This window comes from Chiloscyllium plagiosum, unplaced genomic scaffold (assembly GCF_037043375.1).
Source record: "Chiloscyllium plagiosum isolate Xiang-an unplaced genomic scaffold, Cpla_swu_hap1 HiC_scaffold_13, whole genome shotgun sequence".
Taxonomy (NCBI): domain Eukaryota; kingdom Metazoa; phylum Chordata; class Chondrichthyes; order Orectolobiformes; family Hemiscylliidae; genus Chiloscyllium; species Chiloscyllium plagiosum.
Window position 1 is genome coordinate 72,067,720 of NW_028270151.1, and position 17,187 is coordinate 72,084,906.

At 40.9% G+C, this 17,187-nt stretch overlaps 1 protein-coding gene across 1 annotated transcript; it reads right to left on the reverse strand.

The window, feature by feature from the left end:
- Positions 1-544: 544 nt before the first annotated feature.
- On the reverse strand, positions 545-11,331 carry LOC122555787 (eotaxin-like). Its single transcript, XM_043701930.2, has 4 exons — positions 11,114-11,331; positions 10,890-11,010; positions 3,730-3,807; positions 545-1,781 (listed from the first exon to the last, which is right to left on the reverse strand). The coding sequence occupies exons 1-4, from the start codon at positions 11,187-11,189 to the stop codon at positions 1,754-1,756; spliced, it is 303 nt and encodes a 100-aa protein (XP_043557865.2). The 5' UTR covers positions 11,190-11,331; the 3' UTR covers positions 545-1,753.
- Positions 11,332-17,187: the final 5,856 nt, after the last annotated feature.

Sequence of the window (17,187 nt, forward strand, 5' to 3'; positions counted from 1 at the left end):
GCTACCCTTCTTTAATGTCTGATTTACTGAGAAATGAATTCCCTTTCTTTAAAAAATATCTATACATTTCCAGAGATGCCACTTTAAATGGAGAGATATTGGAGCTATGATTTTAACTAGTAAAGCTTAATAAGCAAGTTGATTGAAAAAGTATTTCTTTATAACACTTGCATCAGATGTCTGGATGGCTAATGTCTAGTTTAGAATAACACTAACAATGTGTGTTTAATGCCATTCTTACTCCAGATACCTGCCTCTTTGCACCATCTCTGAGGATGAAACACAATGGCAACCATCTCTGGCAAGAGAAATGATTCAGTATGAAGTGGCAACAAATGATGAGTCCAGGATTTGCTTTCAGTTGGAGAACTTACGATGAAATGTGTATCATTTTAATCAGAAATAACAGGAATGCTGAGTATTTTTGTTTCCAAGGAAATTCATGGAAAATATTTTAAGATTTTATAATTAGAACATAATACATTTAGAAACATGATAACCATAGTAAAGCTTGTATGAGTTGGTTGAAGGAAGACATACAAGGTAGGTTACAATATCCTTTAATAATAAGCAAAAACAAAGCCCAAATGTGTAAGATATAAAATGAAGTGCTTAACATGCTTATGAATATAACTAAAATAACTTCCTGATGTATTAATTATGTATCCTGCAGAGAAGTTATATGATATTCTAAATAATAATGCTGACAGTGCCTTAATGTTATTTCAATGTAGTTGAGTGTATTGCAAAATCTACATTAACAGTAAAGATTTAATAATAACTTTTTATTAAATTTTAAAATTGAATTCATTTGTCAAGATTGCTAAATCCATTTGTGTTTTCAAGAATCTGATGGATGACAACTCAAAATGTAGGGACAGGAGCAGCCATTCAATTCCTCAAACCCACTCTGCCATTCCATTAAATCATGGCTGATCTGTGCCTCAACTTAATTTATAATTTTAACTTCATATTCTTTTATATCGTTGTCCAACATAAATGCAAATAAGTCATTCTAACTGAAGAATGATAAGTATTACAAATGTTCACCTTATGAACAATATCAAACAAGCATTGGGTCAGGATTGAGATCTTGTCACATTTCGTGTGGTTGCATATTATCACATTTTATACATCATGCTGAAGAGATTCTAGGAACAGAACGTTAATACTGTGCAAACATATTTTACTAACTACTTTATAATTGACTGTAAGTCTGTGAATGCAACTTCGAATTATGAGCTGTGCTTTTATTTTGGAATCTGAGATCTGATAGTTCTCCTGATACTACAATATTGTATTTGAAGCATTAAGAAATTTGCTTCTATATAATTCTAGATAAAAATGTGCCTACCTTAAGATTTGAAACATTGTCCACAAAATATTCCAAAGCATAGAAATGTAAAACAATTGAAAGATTATGGGATTACATATAATGTATTCTGATAATTCTACAAGCAAACAGTTTCATTCCTGTGTGGTCTGATACTCAAACACTATGACTGACATGAGAATTCAGTTTACAAGGTGACAATAAAACATCTTGATATTCATTTTTTCTTGACAATCCATCGGTTTCAGAAGCTCAATTAATTCAAACATTTAGCACAATTTTTACTTGGTCATTATTATGTAAGAAAATTTGAAATCCTTTAAATTTCTAAAAAAAACGCTTTGGGTCAAGAAATACAGCAAAAATGCAGACATTTACATAAGTAAAAAAATGATGTCTGTCTCTATCCCTTTTTTGTTGTTAGGCACTGCCGGTCTCCATTCCATTTCTTGAAAAAAACAAAAGATAATCTCAAACCACTGTCATTATTCTATTTATAAGCTTAAATGTTTCATAGGAATGCAATACTGGAACAATCGGAAAGTGAGATAGTTGTCAACAATGAAGAGAAAAATGAACATGAAGACTAGCACATGGAGAACAAATGAGAGAATGATGAAAGAAAAGTTTACTAAGAAACCTAGGAGAAAAGTCAAGGCTGAAAAGCTTGAAAAGAGTGAAAGCCAAGATGGGAGAAATCAGAAATTTCCTCTAAGGTGATGTTAAAATATTAGGTGAAGACCAGAGGTTGAGGTTCTGGGATAGGATGAGCTAAAGTAAGCATCTCTATCATCAGAAAATGTGAAGAGGATGAAGATGTGTAACATAAGGGAATAAATGAACAAAAGACAATAGAATACAAATACATAACTTTAAACAAAATAAAGAAAGAAAGAATTTGCCAGAAATAGGAATGTTAGGAAATAGAGAGAGAAAAGGAATGCATTTTAATCATTTGTAATCCATTGTGAGAAATTAGCCTCAAAATTATAGCAGATACCCACAAAGCTAGGGGAAAGGTGTGCTTTATGTTTAAAAAAAGCTTTTTGCTAGGACACAAACCACAGAATGTAAAGTTAAAACACTAACTCAAGAGTTTTCTTAACAAAACTTGGTGCTATTAAGAAATATTTTTGATATTTTACCTTTTAATGCAGCACAATCTTAAAGTTCAATAATGCCATGATTAACTGGAGTGCACTAGCTGTTCTGTATTCCCAGTTCAAATGTTATATTTGTTGCACTACATATTTCATCAAGTTAACTATTAGCTGTGCAGTAACGGCTTTGCTTAATGTGCCTGTTTGAGAATCAGATATAATGCATCTATAATAATTTTTTTTGTCATCTGGAGATAAAGCTGACAATACCATCTTGCATGCATCAGCTCAAGTATTCTAGAGATATTACTGATGCCATCACGGAAATTCTGATTAGAGGAGTTGCAAAGTGGAAGGATGGAGAGTAACATTCAAAGAGATGAATGATTTTAAATTGATAGTAAAAGTTCATCTCCCTTATTCAAGACAATAACTCCCTTAAAACAAATTTATCATCTGGTTCCAAGTTTACTGTTTCAACATTTACAAAGGTATTATGGCTTTAAGAGATTGGTGCTTCTGCGCAGACCTTTGGAAGTGCTTTCCATAATGGTTGAACCTCCAGTTATCCCCAGAAGATCATGGTCAGTCTCTAAAGGCTTTCAGCAATAATACACAGAGAGGTTGGAAACTGGGTAGAATCTCACTGCATGGTATTTTTGGAATGAACATTTGGTATACCTAGAATTTTTAAACTGTATTGAAGCATCTCAGAGTGGAACAAACTGTTTGGAGTGGTTATTCCAGTTATACACTCTGTTATAGTAAACTTGAAATGTTTTGCCACGGGGTTGAATGTCTAACGTGGAATGTATGTTGTAAATATCAAGAGTATTGCAATTTTATTAAGGCACTTCAGTGTAGAACATGTGTGGACAAAACTTGATTTTATTGAATTTTCTGTATTTATTAAATTGAAATATTTTGAAATTTGCTTTTATGAAGCTTATGAATGAAGTATGTTTGTTTGGAAAATGTAAGTTACTATTGCAAAACCAATGGGGAGGGACCTGCATTTTGTTACTTTCAGTAAGAGTTCTCAAAGGTTCAGTTAAAAAGAAATACAGTCCATTGTTGGTATGCGATGTTCAGTGACAAAAAATGTTCTTAAATATAAGCCATAAAATTGGCCTTACTCTTTTTCATCCCATTTGGTGATCTGACAGCACTTTCCACAGAAGTGTGTTGAGGATTCAGGTTACAAATATTTATATCATAGCAGACAAAATGAGAATTGCATTGACAGTAAGTATCAAGTGAAGAAGGCAAGCACCACTTGACATTAATTCAACTTACTGCAGCTCTCTGATCTTCATTGTGACCCAACGTGCAGCAGGATGAGAACAGATGGCTCCTTTCTCTACTGTGTAGAAACTAGCAGAGAGATTAACACAGTTTTACAACTCTGAGGAGGATAAATTGTACGCACACTTCAAATAGATTATGGATTGGAGCCATGAGCCACGATTTATGTGAAGTTACTTTTACTGCTTGTTATATATCAGAATAAAATAAAAATTCCAACCTTGTACTACAAGTAGTCATGCCACTGCAATGGCCCTTGTAGTCTATACAACGGCAAAGTTAGGAGATTGTCATGTTTTCTTCCTGATAAGTGGTATCCCATTAATTAGGTTAAATATACTATGAATAAATCTGACAGCATCCAATTGTTGCTGGACCTACTAAATGTTTCCTGCATTTGCTGCTTTTATTTCTGATTTCCAGGATCTATGGTACTTGGATTTTCTATTCACCACAAGCAGATTTCATGTGTGGAACAATCATCATAATGAAGGCTTGCAACAATTTGATGCAGAAGGAAACAGTGGCAATAATGAGAAGTAGCTGGGACTTATATTTTTGTTTACTCTTTACAGCTGGTTTTTGAACTTTGCAATGGAAGTTCTGTACAAAATCAACACATTGTGGATGCTGAATATCTCAAACAGAAACAATATTTTCTGAAAGTTCTGAACAGATCAGGAAGAATCTGTGTTGAGGATCAGGACTGGCATTTCGTGTCTGGCACCTTGCAACAGAGAAATTGGAAATACCATAGGTTATGATCGATGCAAGATGAATGGTGGGAAGAAGCAGTAAAGATAAGGTCTGGGGTGTAATGGAATGAAAGTTTAAATTACAAAAGTTTTCATGTTGCCAAACTGAATGGAGTGGTAATGGGAGTCATAAAGAATTGAGATCTGTCGAAATGAGGTGTGAATGGCAGGATAGGTGCAATATAAATTCAAAATGAATGAAATAGAAAATGCAGAAAGCCATCATGAAAGAAACATAGACTAAAATAGGGATAGAGTTAATGATCTAAAATAATTCGTAGTGACTACATCTGCAGCAAGTGTTGGTTGCTTGAGGAACTCTGGCTCAGAGTGGATGAGCTGGAGTCTGAGGATTTAAACTGTGGCACATCAGGGAACAGGGGAGCTACCTGGACGCTGTGTTTCAGGAGGCAGTCATACCCTGTAGGTTAAGTGCTTCAAATTTTGCCAGTGGTCAGGAACAAGACAGCAAATGAAGCAGGTAGAGGAATCTTAATTTAGCATTAGGTGAGCCTCAGCTCAGGTGTGAAGTACTTGCTCACTGTGTAGATGAGCAAAACCGAGCAGGCAAACTGACCACTGCACCATGGTACAAGAGGCTATTCAATCAGGGAAAGCAAAGAGAAAAGTGATAGTGGTAAGGGATTCTTTAATTAGGGGTACAGATAGAATCCTATATAAACAGAATCATATGTCCCTTATGGCGTGTTGCCTGCCTGGTGCCAAGTTAAGAGCGGCATGGTGGCACAGTGGTTAGCACTGCTGCCTCACAACACAGAGACCTGGGTTCAATTCCCGCCTCAGGCAACTGACTGTGTGGAGTTTGCATGTTCTCCCAGTGTCTGCGTGGGTTTCCTCCGAGTGCTCCGGTTTCCTCCCACAGTCCAAAAATGTGCAGGTTAGGTGAATTGGCCATGCTAAATTAGCCGTAGTGTTAGGTGAAGGGGTAAACATAGGGGAATGGGTCTGGGTGGGTTGCGTTTCAACGGGTTGGTGTGGATTTGTTGGGCTGAAGGGCCTGTTTCCACACTGTAAGTAATCTAATCTAAAGGGTGTGCAACAAAGGCACTAGTTCAGAATTCTCTTAAGGTTAACATGTAAGTTCTGTTGATAGTTAGGAAAGCAAATGCAATGTCAGCATCCATTTCAAGAGAGCTAGAATACAAGAGCAGAGATGTATTGCTGAGGCTGTATAAGGCTCTGGTCAGATAACGTTTGGAATATTGTGAGCGGTTTTGTGCCCCGTATCTAAGGAAGGATGTGCCCGCCTTGACAGAGTCCAGAGAAGGTTCACAAGAATGCTCCTGGGGATGAAGAATTGTCTTATGTTGAGGACTCTGGGTCTGAACTCGATAGAGTATAGGAGGATGAGGAGAGATCTCATGGAAACTTAGAGAATACTGAGAGGCTTAAATAGAGTGGACATGAAGATGTTTCCACTCAAAGGAGAGACTAGGACCTGAGGGCACAGCCTCAGAGTGAAAGGGCAACTCTTTAGAACTGAGATGAAGAGGAACTTCTTTGGCAGAGGGTGGTTAACCTGTGGAACTCATTGCTGCAGATGAGGACAAGTCATTGAGTGTAGTTAGACCAAGATAGACAGGTTTTTGATTAGTAAGGGGATCGAAGGTTATTGGGAGAAGGCAGGAGAATGGGGTTGAGAAACATATCAGCCATAATTGAGTGATGGAGCGGATCTGATGGGCTGAATGGCCCAATTCTTCTCCTCATTTTTAAAATGGTCTTCTGGTCTTATTGTCTATTTGTTGAACTGAGTCCAGAAGTTCATAACATGTCCAGTTGAAAGAAAGGTTGTTTAAGCTTGAGTTGAGCTCAATTGGAACACCTCAATAGGTTGACGTGAGAGAGTAGAGTGAAGTCAAGATTGGGAATGAAAATGCCAGCCAACAAGAAGGTCGTCCCTTTGCTAACAGACTGACTGCAAGTGTTCTGCAAAGCAAACCCCCAATCTGCATTTGGTTTGCCAATGTAAAGCAGCAACACAATGTGCAGCAAATGCAGAATGCTAGATTGAAAGAATAACAAGTATGTCACAAACAAAAACAGAAAACATTGGAAAAGCTGAGCAGGTCTGGCAGCATTTATGGAGAGAAATCAGAGTTAACATTTTGGGTCAAGTTTTTGTTTCTGATTTACAGCAACCGCAGTTCTTTCAGTTTCTACAAGTATGTCATTGTTCATTTTGGAGGAAGGATTTGGGCCCTTAGTCAGTGAGAAAGAAGAAGGTTAAAAGTGAGATGAACCATTGATTGCACTGACAGAGAAGTGTGCAACATCCACAGGGGGTAATGTTGTGAATGATTGAGGGATGGATCAGGATGTCACAGATTGCTAAAAGGTGAAGGGTTGCTGTATTTGGTGGCACCATTTACCGGGACTGGCTGAAATGGTGGAGAATAAAACATTGAATAGGTTGGTAGGGTGGAAGGACAAGAGGAATGCTATTGTGGTCCTGAGAGGCAGGGAAAAGGTTGGGAGCAGAAGTGTGGGAAATAGAATGAACTCAGGTGAAGACTTTTAATCAACAGTATGGTATCCTGGATTGGGAAACCAGAAGACACTCCGAAGTGCTATGGAAGGTTACACCATCTGAATAAATGCAGTGGAAATTTTGGAACCAGGAGAATTAAATACCGTCCTTACAGAAAGCAAAATGTAAACAGGAATGATCAAAGCAGCTGTGAGAGTCAATATATGAATAGTAAGTAATGGTTGGTAATTCATTCCCTGACATAGAGAGATAGATCATGTGAAGGTGAGGAACTGGGTGGTAATTGACAGCAAAGTTGAGGAAATGGTTCAAATTAGGGTGACAGAAAGAAGTGGCACAGTTATAGTCATCAATATGTTGAAAGAATAGATGAAGGAGGGAAGAGAGTGCTGAGTATGACCAGAACAAAAAAAGCTCTATATATCTCACAGAGGGGCAGGTATGGCTAAGATCCAAGCAGGCACCCCTAGCAACTGGTGAAAGTCAACAGGTCTGGCAGCATCTGTGTGAAGAAAGCAGTGTTGACGTTTCGAGTCTGGTGATTCTTCATTAGAACTGCATAGCAGCATTATTTATTTGGAGGAAGTAAGTGGGATTGAAGAAGAAGTTGTTCAATGTGAGAACAAAATTAGCCTGACTGGAGGTGGAGTGAAATGAATAGGGAGTGGTTGGGCCTCCAGTTAATGAAGATATGAAGGGCTGTCTGACCATCCTGGTGGGGATGGAGATGCACAGTTTGGGAACTGGAAGATCTGTGCTTATTTCAAGTGCACATTCAGAGTTTGGCTGTTGATTTTCTAAACAAAGGCACTTACTTGAATTTATAAATTGCCAATAATATATTTAACATTCATGAATAGAAGTTACTGATAGTGCTGTAAGTGGGAAAATGTTCAAGATCTTTGTGTGACTTTCACCTGGGTGAACATTTGAGCAAATCTGCCAGTTCAATATTACACCTACAATTTTGACCCAATTTAAACTGAATCATTAACACCTCTTGCAGCAGACAGAGGAATCCCAGATTGCAACCTTTTATCTCTATTATAATAGCAATGTGGTAATCTCGAAGTGATAACTAACTGCATAAGTCTGTTTCCATTGAACTATTTGCAAGAATTCATTAACAGCATTTTCTTAATTGTTTGTTTTGAACTCATCAATAAGGTGGGAAACACAATAATTCAATGTGACAGAAGTACAGGTAATTTTAAATCTTTGTCAATATTAATCTTCTCCAACAAAAGACAACTTTTTTTTCAAATTATTTGCACATTTTGTGTTACTTATAGGAGATCAGAAAATACAGTCAAGTTTGGCAATTATTTTTTAAGATTCAGGAGAAATGAGGAATTTCAGCTTGGAAATTTCCCTTTCTACCATCCTCATCACTGCTGTGCCACTGCATTTTACCAATTTGTTGTAATACATTAGTTTGTTTTTATAGTCTCCTTGCAGATCTCCTCTCCTGACAGCAGTCAACAAGCCAATTGTCAAAAATGAAGGCAGTGAAAAATCAACCAGCCATACTCCTCAAGATGGCTGAAGCTGGTATACAATGCCACTGAATAAAAGGGCATTTGCCCATCTGGGCATTTTTCTTGCATGTGCCTAGATGCTATTTGTTACAAGATCCTCATTCAAGCAACATCAAATAACACATCTGCTGTACCCAAGAACTTTGGGGGAAGGTAGGGAAGGTAGGAAGGTAGGGAAGATTGGGCCCATTGCTGAGATATTTGTTTCATCGCTAGCCATGGGTGAGGTGCCTGAAGACTGGAGGTTGGCTAATGTGGCACTATTTAAGAGAGGTGGCAAGGAAAAGACAGGTGAGCCTGACATCAGAGGTGGGCAAGTTGTTGGAGGGGATTCCGAGGGACAGAATTTACATGCATTTGGAGGGGCAAAAACTGACTAAGGATCGGCTTTGTGCATGGGAAATCATGTCTCATTAATGATTGAGTTTTTTGAAGAAATGATGAAGAAGATTAAGGCAGAGCAGCAGACGTTGTTTATATAGACTTCAGTGAGGTGTTCAACCAGGTTTCACACAGTAGGATGGTTAACAAGGTTTTATCATTAGGAATACAGGAAGAACTAGCCAATTGGATACAAAATTGGCTAGAAGGTAGAAGGTGTTGGAGGGTTGCTTTTCAGACTGGAGACCTGTGACCAGCAATGTATCACAAGGATTGGTGCTGGGTCCACTGCTTTATGTCATTTATATAAATGATTTGGATGTGAATATAGGAGATATAGTTAGTAAATTTGCAGATGACACCAAAATTGATTCTGTAATGGTCAGCAAAAAACATTACCTCAGAGTACAACAGGACCTTGATCAGATGGGCCATTGGGCTGAGGAGTGGCAGGTGGACTTTAATCTAGATAAGTATTAGGTGTTACATTTTGGAAAGGCACATCAGGGCAGGACTCCTACACTTAATCATAAGGTCCTGGGGACCGTTGCTGAACAAAGAATACTGCATTCAATTCTGATCTCCCTGCTTAAGGAAAGATACTGTGAGACTTGAAAGGACTCAGAAAAAATTTACAAGGATGTTGTCGGGTTTGGAGAGTTTGAGCTATAGGGAGAGACTGAATAGGCTGGAACTATTTTCCCTGGAGCGTCGGAGGCTGAGGGCTGACCTTATAAAATGTTTATAAAATGTTTATAAAATCATGAGGGGCATGGATAGAGTCAAAACCGAGAAGGCATAGGATTAAAGTGAGAGGGGAAAGATTTAAATGGGATCGAAGGGGCAACTTTTTCATGCAGAGTGCATGGAGTTAAGTGCCAGAGGAAGTGGTGGAGACTGGTACAATTACAACATTTAACAGGCATCTGAATGCGTATATGATTAGGAAAGGTTTAGAGGGATATGGGCCAAATGCTGGCAAGTGGCAGCAGATTAATTTAAAATATCCTCTTGGCAGGGGATGAGTTGTACTGCAGAGTCTGTTTCCATGCTGTACATCTCTATGACTCTATGAACAATAATTGAGGTAGAGATTCTGTTTAAAAATGCACCCTGCACAAGGCTATCAGGGTATAACTGGCAACTAGTACTTTATTCCATGAACAATATAAACATTTAGGAAAAAAGGGGAGACAAATGTAGAAAAAAAAAAGAAATCCAAGAAATATGAAAATAAGCTTCTATTTATGGGTAAAGTAGCATGATGAGAAAGATCTTTTGATACAGTGCTATCATCCCTGCCTCTGAGCCACATGTTCCAGGTTCAAGTGCAACTCCTGGACCTGGAGGGTGAAGGAAGGTATATCCATAACATGGCCAAATGGATTAAGTGTCAGCATTCACCAGTGGAAGTCAGCATGTGCGACAGAAGTTGCTGATCAGAGAAATTGGTTTCTCTGCCATTACTGTTCCTCGCTGTACATGCAAAAGTGTTTGCTCTCGCTGCATCTTGGACTGCTCAGGGGGTTGCTTGACTGGACAGTTGGAGTGAATCAATTGTAGTATCAATTGTAGTGAACGAGAAACAACTGGATTATTGTGAAAGCCATCTTAGTTTTATACTTTTATCTGAAGTGGGCATGACCCGTTTATATGCCAGCATTTATCACCCATTTCTAATTGCTCCTGAGACCGTGGAAGGGAGCTGTAGTTTTTGAACTGCCAATTCACTGATTTTCTTTAGTGAAGGCTGCCATTCTTATGCAATCTCTGATTTCAGAACAGTAGAAAAGTGGTTGGTTCATAACCACTATCTGAGACGGTCTAGTGAGTCATTCAGTTGTATTCAAAACTCAGTACCGTCTGCTCACGGGCAATTAGCATGGCATTGCCAGCAACACCATTATCTCATGAAAAAAATAAAAACCGAACGTTTGAAGATGAACATTTATAGTCATTACTTACATTACAGCTTCCACACATGGAGCAAGAGCATTCTGTATCCTGTAATGTGTAATGTTATAGGGGATTTTTCTCACAGACACTCTCTTGCAGCAGTTTGTGGTAACTCTGCTTGGCCGGAGATCTGAAAATTAAAAGAGGTGAAGCATAAAGAAATCAGGCTTTTCCAATCAAACTGCTGTACTTGTTCATTAAAAAACAGAAGGTATAAAAATGGCAAAACTTACATGTCCTGCATGAGACAAAGAAACTCCCAAAAAGCAGAAACACGACAGCGATTTGGAGCAATCCCCTGGTATGCATTGTCGACTCTTGGAGAAATCTTTCTTTGTTTCAACTCGAAGCTTTGTCAGAAGCTGCTGCAATGAGGTTCAAAATGGTTTTGCCCTGAGATGCTTGCCACAGTTTACTTATTTCCCTTTTCAAAATGATTATCAGAAGGTGCGCCCACAGGAAAGCGGTCTGCCTGTCAGTTTCGGCTACGTGGTTTCATTTCAATGGGCTGTTACTTTTCAGCTTCAGTTTAAAGGTACTTATGCACGTCTGAAAATCAAGTAAAATACAACCTCAGCTCTTTTGACTGCTATGATCTTATTCCATAGTGTTTTCAGCATCCATCTCTTCGTTCACAATATTGCGTGCGATTCTGGTCTCCTTCCAATCGGAAAGATGTTGTGAAACGGGAAAGGTTTCAGAAAAGGTTTACAAGGATGTTGCCAGGGTTGGAGGATTTGAGCTACAGGGAGAGGCTGAACAGGCTGGGGCTGGTTTCCCTGGAGTGTCAGAGGCTGAGGGGTGACCTTATAGAGGTTTACAAAATTATGAGGAGCATGGATAGGGCAAATAGGCAAAATCTTTTCCCTGGGGTCGGGGAGCTCAGAACTAGAGGGCATAAGTTTAGGGTGATAGGGGAAAGAAATAAAAGAGACCTAAGGGGCAACTGTTTCACACAGAGGGTGGTACATGTATGGAATGAGCTGCCAGAGGAAGTGGTAGAGGCTGGTACAATTGCAACATTTAAAAGGCATTTGGATGAGTATATGAATATGAAGGGTTTGGAGGAATATGGGCTGGGTGCTGGCAGGTGGGACTAAATTGGGTTGGGATATCTGGTTGGCATGGACAGGCTGGACTGAAGGTTCTGCTTCCATGCTGTACATTTCTATGACTATGACTCTATACCATGCATTTTTCTTAAGTTTTCATTCTAATTGTTCTTGATAGCTTTTCATTCCAGCAAGAATTATATTACACTTTTGAGGCCATATAAGGCTCTGTTCGGGCCACATTTGGAATTTTGTGAGCAGTTTTGGACCCCATATTTAGGGAAAGATGTGCTTTCATCGGAGGGGGTCCAGAGGAGGTTTACGAGAAATATCACTGGAATGAAGGGCTTGTCATATGAGGAACAGTTAAGGACTCTTGATCAATGAAGTTTTGAATGATGAAGGGCAATCTCATTGAAACTTACAGAGGGGACTGGATAGAGTGGATGTGGAGAGGATGCTTCCCCTAACAGGCGAGACTAGGACTTAAGGGCACAGCCTCAGAGTGACGGAAAAAACCTTTTGAACTGAGAAGAGAAGGAATTTCTTCAGCCAGAGGTTAATCTGGGTAATGCATTGCTGCAACAGGCTGTGGAGGTCAAGTCAATGTGTGCATTTTTGACAGAGATAGATTTGTTCTTCATTTCAAAGTGAATCAAATGCGACAGAAGAAGGCAGGAGAATGGAAACATATCGGCAGACACATTGAGCCAAATGGCCTAATTATGGTTTACGTTGTCTTATGGTTTACATTGATCCTAGAGATAGGGGAGGGACATTGCTGGTATGGTCAGTGCATATGGTCCATCACTCATTTCTCTTAAAAGTGTGATAGTTGTCTCTCTTCCTGAATCATGAACATAATCTTCAGATGGTGTGGGTCATTTAGAAAGGAGATGCGGAGGAATTTGTTCCAATGGTGCTGAGCCTTTGCAATTCTCTAACCAAATGGGTTGTAGAAGCTCAGACTTTGAACATTTGCAAGCCAGAAATCAATTAGTTTTGAGAGACTAATAACAATAAGGGATACAGAAATAGTTTTGAAAGATGACATTAAGGTAGAAAGTCAGCCATGAACTAACTGAATGGTACAAGCAGACTCGATGGGCCAAATGACATACTTCTGATCCCATGTTACTAACCACTGCAGTGCGAGCTCTCCCACAGTGTGGTCATTTTAGTGACCATGTAAGAATGTCCAAGTGGGATGAGGTTTGATTTGGAGTAGAATTGGATGATAGCAATCTCATACTGCTCACAGAATCATTGAATCCCTACAGATTGAGGCCATTCAGCCCAATATTCTGCACCAACCCACTGAAGAGCATCCCACCAAGATCTAGCTCCCGCCACCGTATCCCTGTAATGTTGCATTTTCCATGGCTAATCCACCTAACCTCCACATCCCTGGACATTATGGGGAAATTTACCATGGCCAATCCACCCTAACCTGCAAATCTTTGGGCTGCTGGAGGAAACCAGGAGCACCTGGAGGAAACCCATGCAGACACGGGGAAAATGTACAAACTCCACACGGTCAGTTGCCCGAAGTTAGAATTGAACTGAGGTTCCTGGTGCTGTCAGGCAGCAGTGCTAACCGCTTCCCTTGATCTTCCAGGTGCTGGTAGTTGTAAGTATGAGAGCAGTTAGCTCATAAGATTTGATGAATTGTCACTCTGTATCCTGTAGATAGGCCACATGCAACCATGGGTGGTGAAGAATTGTTTCTGGTTAAAATTGATTGTTTTGTCGCGATTGGTGTTGAGCTTCTTCAATGTTGTTGTAGCTGTAATGATCCATGGAAATGGAAAGTGTTGTGATTTGTGCCAGGGAGGGGGTTATATTTAGACATTGCTTCTTTCACACAAACAACCCTCCAGAGACTCAAAAAAGTGGATCAAACCTAAACTGTAAGCCAACCACAGACATGTTTGATGATGTTCATACCTTGCTTTGGATTTTTGCTTATCCCATTTTAACTGTTGTTGACATATTGAGTCATGTTGCTCTAACCACATTAAGCTGATGCTGACGTGAGTGGATCTTCCACTGTCAAGACCATGCATTATACCTTGCAATTAAAGCAATAAATAGCAGAATCAGTAATAACTTAGGCAGCAGCAATAGAAAAGGAGAGGTCCATCAACATTAAACATCAAGCTTGGGCTGAATTTTACCAAAAATTGATAAAGTTTAAATTCTGGGGAGATTCATGGTGTGTTTCTCTCTGTGACCCCTGACAAATTTTGCACATATTACGCTGCTCACCACATTATATGTTCACCGTGCCCCTTTGGCACTGAGTTCTTGTTAACGTGTGCTCACCAGCAGCAAAAGTATTCACCACTTGTCAGGACCTTCCAGAATTTCTGACATTGACTTCACATTTAAATGCAGTGGTCTGAAGAAGGTCAAGTGCTGACAGTCAGGAATAGTCCCCATAGCGCGTATGGTAGTATGGAAATTGGAGAGAAAGGTTTCTGACAGTATGTGGGTAGCAAGGTTAAGACTTAATTGCAAATCAACGAGGTAAAAACAATGACCGCAGATGCTGGAAACCAGATTCTGGATTATTGGTGCTGGAAGAGCACAGCAGTTCAGGCAGCATCCAAGGAGCTCCCACCCTACCTCTTGCAAAAATGCCATCCCGTATTCCCAATTCCTCCGCCTCCGCCGGATCTGCTCCCAGGAGGACCAGTTCCACCACAGAACACACCAGATGGCCTCCTTCTTTCGAGACCACAATTTCCCTTCCCATGTGGTTAAAAATGCCCTCCAATGCATCTCGTCCACATCCTGCACCTCCGCCCTCAGACCCCACCCCTCCAACCGTAATAAGGACAGAACCCCCCTGGTGCTCACCTTCCACCCTACCAACCTTCGCATAAACCAAATCATCCGCCGACATTTCCGCCACCTCCAAACAGACCCCACCACCAGGGATATATTTCCCTCCCCACCCCTTTCCGCCTTCCGCAAAGACCGTTCCCTCCGTGACTACCTGGTCAGGTCCACGCCCCCCTACAACCCACCCTCCCATCCTGGCACTTTCCCCTGCCAACGCAGGAACTGTAAAGCCTGCGCCCACACCTCCTCCCTCACCTCTATCCAAGGCCCTAAAGGAGCCTTCCACATCCATGAAAGTTTTACTTGCACATCCACTAATATCATTTATTGTATCCGTTGCTCCCGATGCGGTCTCCTCTACATTGGGTAGACTGGGCGTCTACTAGCACAGCGCTTTAGTGAACATCTCCGGGACACCCACACCAATCAACCACACCGCCCCGTGGCCCAACATTTCAACTCCCCCTCCCACTCTGCCGAGGACATGGAGGTCCTGGGCCTCCTTCACCGCCGCTCCCTCACCACCAGACGCTTGGAGGAAGAACGCCTCATCTTCCGCCTCGGAACACTTCAGCCCCCAGGGCATCAATGTGGACTTCAACAGTTTCCTCATTTCCCCTTCCTCCACCTCACCATCATTCTAAACTTCCAGCTCAGCACTGTCCCCATGACTTGTCCGGACTTGTCCTACCTGCCTATCTGCTTTCCCACCTATCCACTCCACCCTCTCCTCCCTGACCTATCACCTTCATCCCCTCCCCCACTCACCCATTGTACTCTATGCTACTTTCTCCCCACCCCCATCCTCCTCTAGCTCATCTCTCCACGCTTCAGGCTCACTGCCTTTATTCCTGATGAAGGGCTTTTGCCCGAAACGTCGATTTCGAAGCTCCTTGGATGCTGCCTGAACTGCTGTGCTCTTCCAGCACCACTAATCCAGAATTTAATTGCAAATACCAGTTCAAGTTCACAAGTATATTGCTACATCATCATTGGTCCGTTTGACTGTCATTGTCACTGCTGCTACAAGCATCATGCTACACAAGTTACTCATCCTTACTGCCATGCAAATGAGGCCCCTGCTACTACCCTACTGCCCAGCAATCGCATAACATCTGTTCATTTTAAATCATTAGATGATAGAATGATTCAAACAGTTGAAAGTGATTACCTGTTGTGAGCAAATGTGTAGAAAATACAAGCAAAACAAGCTGCATTTGCTTCAGGGAATAAATAGGGACACATGCCTTTCATGTAATAAAAGATTTACAGTCAGTGAATACCCACCATACATCCATTGGAACCAGATGTCAGTTAAGTCCTGTCTGGCTTGTTGTACCCAATACTGCACTGCTCAATGTCTTCATCTTCCTCCTCAGAAGACTGCAGCTGCTCTTCAATAATCAGCAGGAGCCCTCTTCGCTCATTCAGTTATGCAGAGCACAGTGTACTAGGATTATGCAGCAAACTTTGCCTCAACCATCACTGATGCCATCGCTGACCCACCTCTAGCCTCAACCTCCAGACCCATCCAAGAATCAGAATTTCATCCTCAGGGGGACTGTAACCTGCTCCATGCTGTCCCTGGTGGAAGAATGGACTGTGTTGTATCTCCACTCAGTTCTCGTCAGGTGTTTTGTCACTGAGTCACCAAGTAGGGGCGCAGAGTTTTCTCCCAGTAACTATCCTTGTCAGGCATCCAACCCTCGAACCCATGAATGTTCTCAGGGATATAGGCATCATGGTAACTTCCAGAGCGCTTGGCTAAGACCTCCATCACATGGTACAGGTGATCACAGATGATGTGCTCATTGATGATATGGAAACCTTTCACTGTAAATAGTGACTGCTACAATATGATATAACTCTCTCAACACAATGTGTGTACAGTCTACAGTGCCCCACACCTGTGAAACCAGTTATGTTGTTAAAGCCTACTGCATGCACTGCAGAACTGACTTCACCATGGGGGAATGAGATGAAGTGGTGAGATCTGGTGCAAATTACATTGATCGCAACCTTGAAGTATTTGTGGATTGGGGTTTGAGAGGTCCCATAGAGGTCTCTTGTGGATCCCTGGAAGTAGATATGTTGCCCAAAAGTTTAGTGCAGCACGATAGCTCAGTAGTTAGCACTGCTGCCTCACAGCACCAGGGACCCGGGTTCAATTCCAGCCTCAGGTGACTGCCTTCGTGGATTTGCACATTCTCCCTGTGTCTGCGTGGGTTTCATTCCACAATCCAATGATGTACCGGTTAGGTGAATTGCCCTTAGTGTTCAGGGATGTGTAGGTTACGTGCATTAGTCAGGGGTAAATATGGGGGAATGGGTTTGGGTAAGTTACTCTCTGGAGAGTTGGTGTGGGCTTGTTGGGCCAAAGGGCCTGTTTCCACACTGTAGGGATTTTA

Bases quoted from the DNA above. Each gene is read 5' to 3' on its own strand.
- LOC122555787 (XM_043701930.2), bottom strand. From the start codon at position 11,189: ATGCATACCAGGGGATTGCTCCAAATCGCTGTCGTGTTTCTGCTTTTT. The intron at 11,011-11,113 runs GTAAGTTTTGCC...TTTAATTTTCAG, and splicing joins CTTTGTCTCATGCAGGACAT to ATCTCCGGCCAAGCAGAGTT. The intron at 3,808-10,889 runs GTAAGTAATGAC...TCTCTCTGCTAG, and splicing joins CCATGTGTGGAAGCTGTAAT to TTTCTACACAGTAGAGAAAG.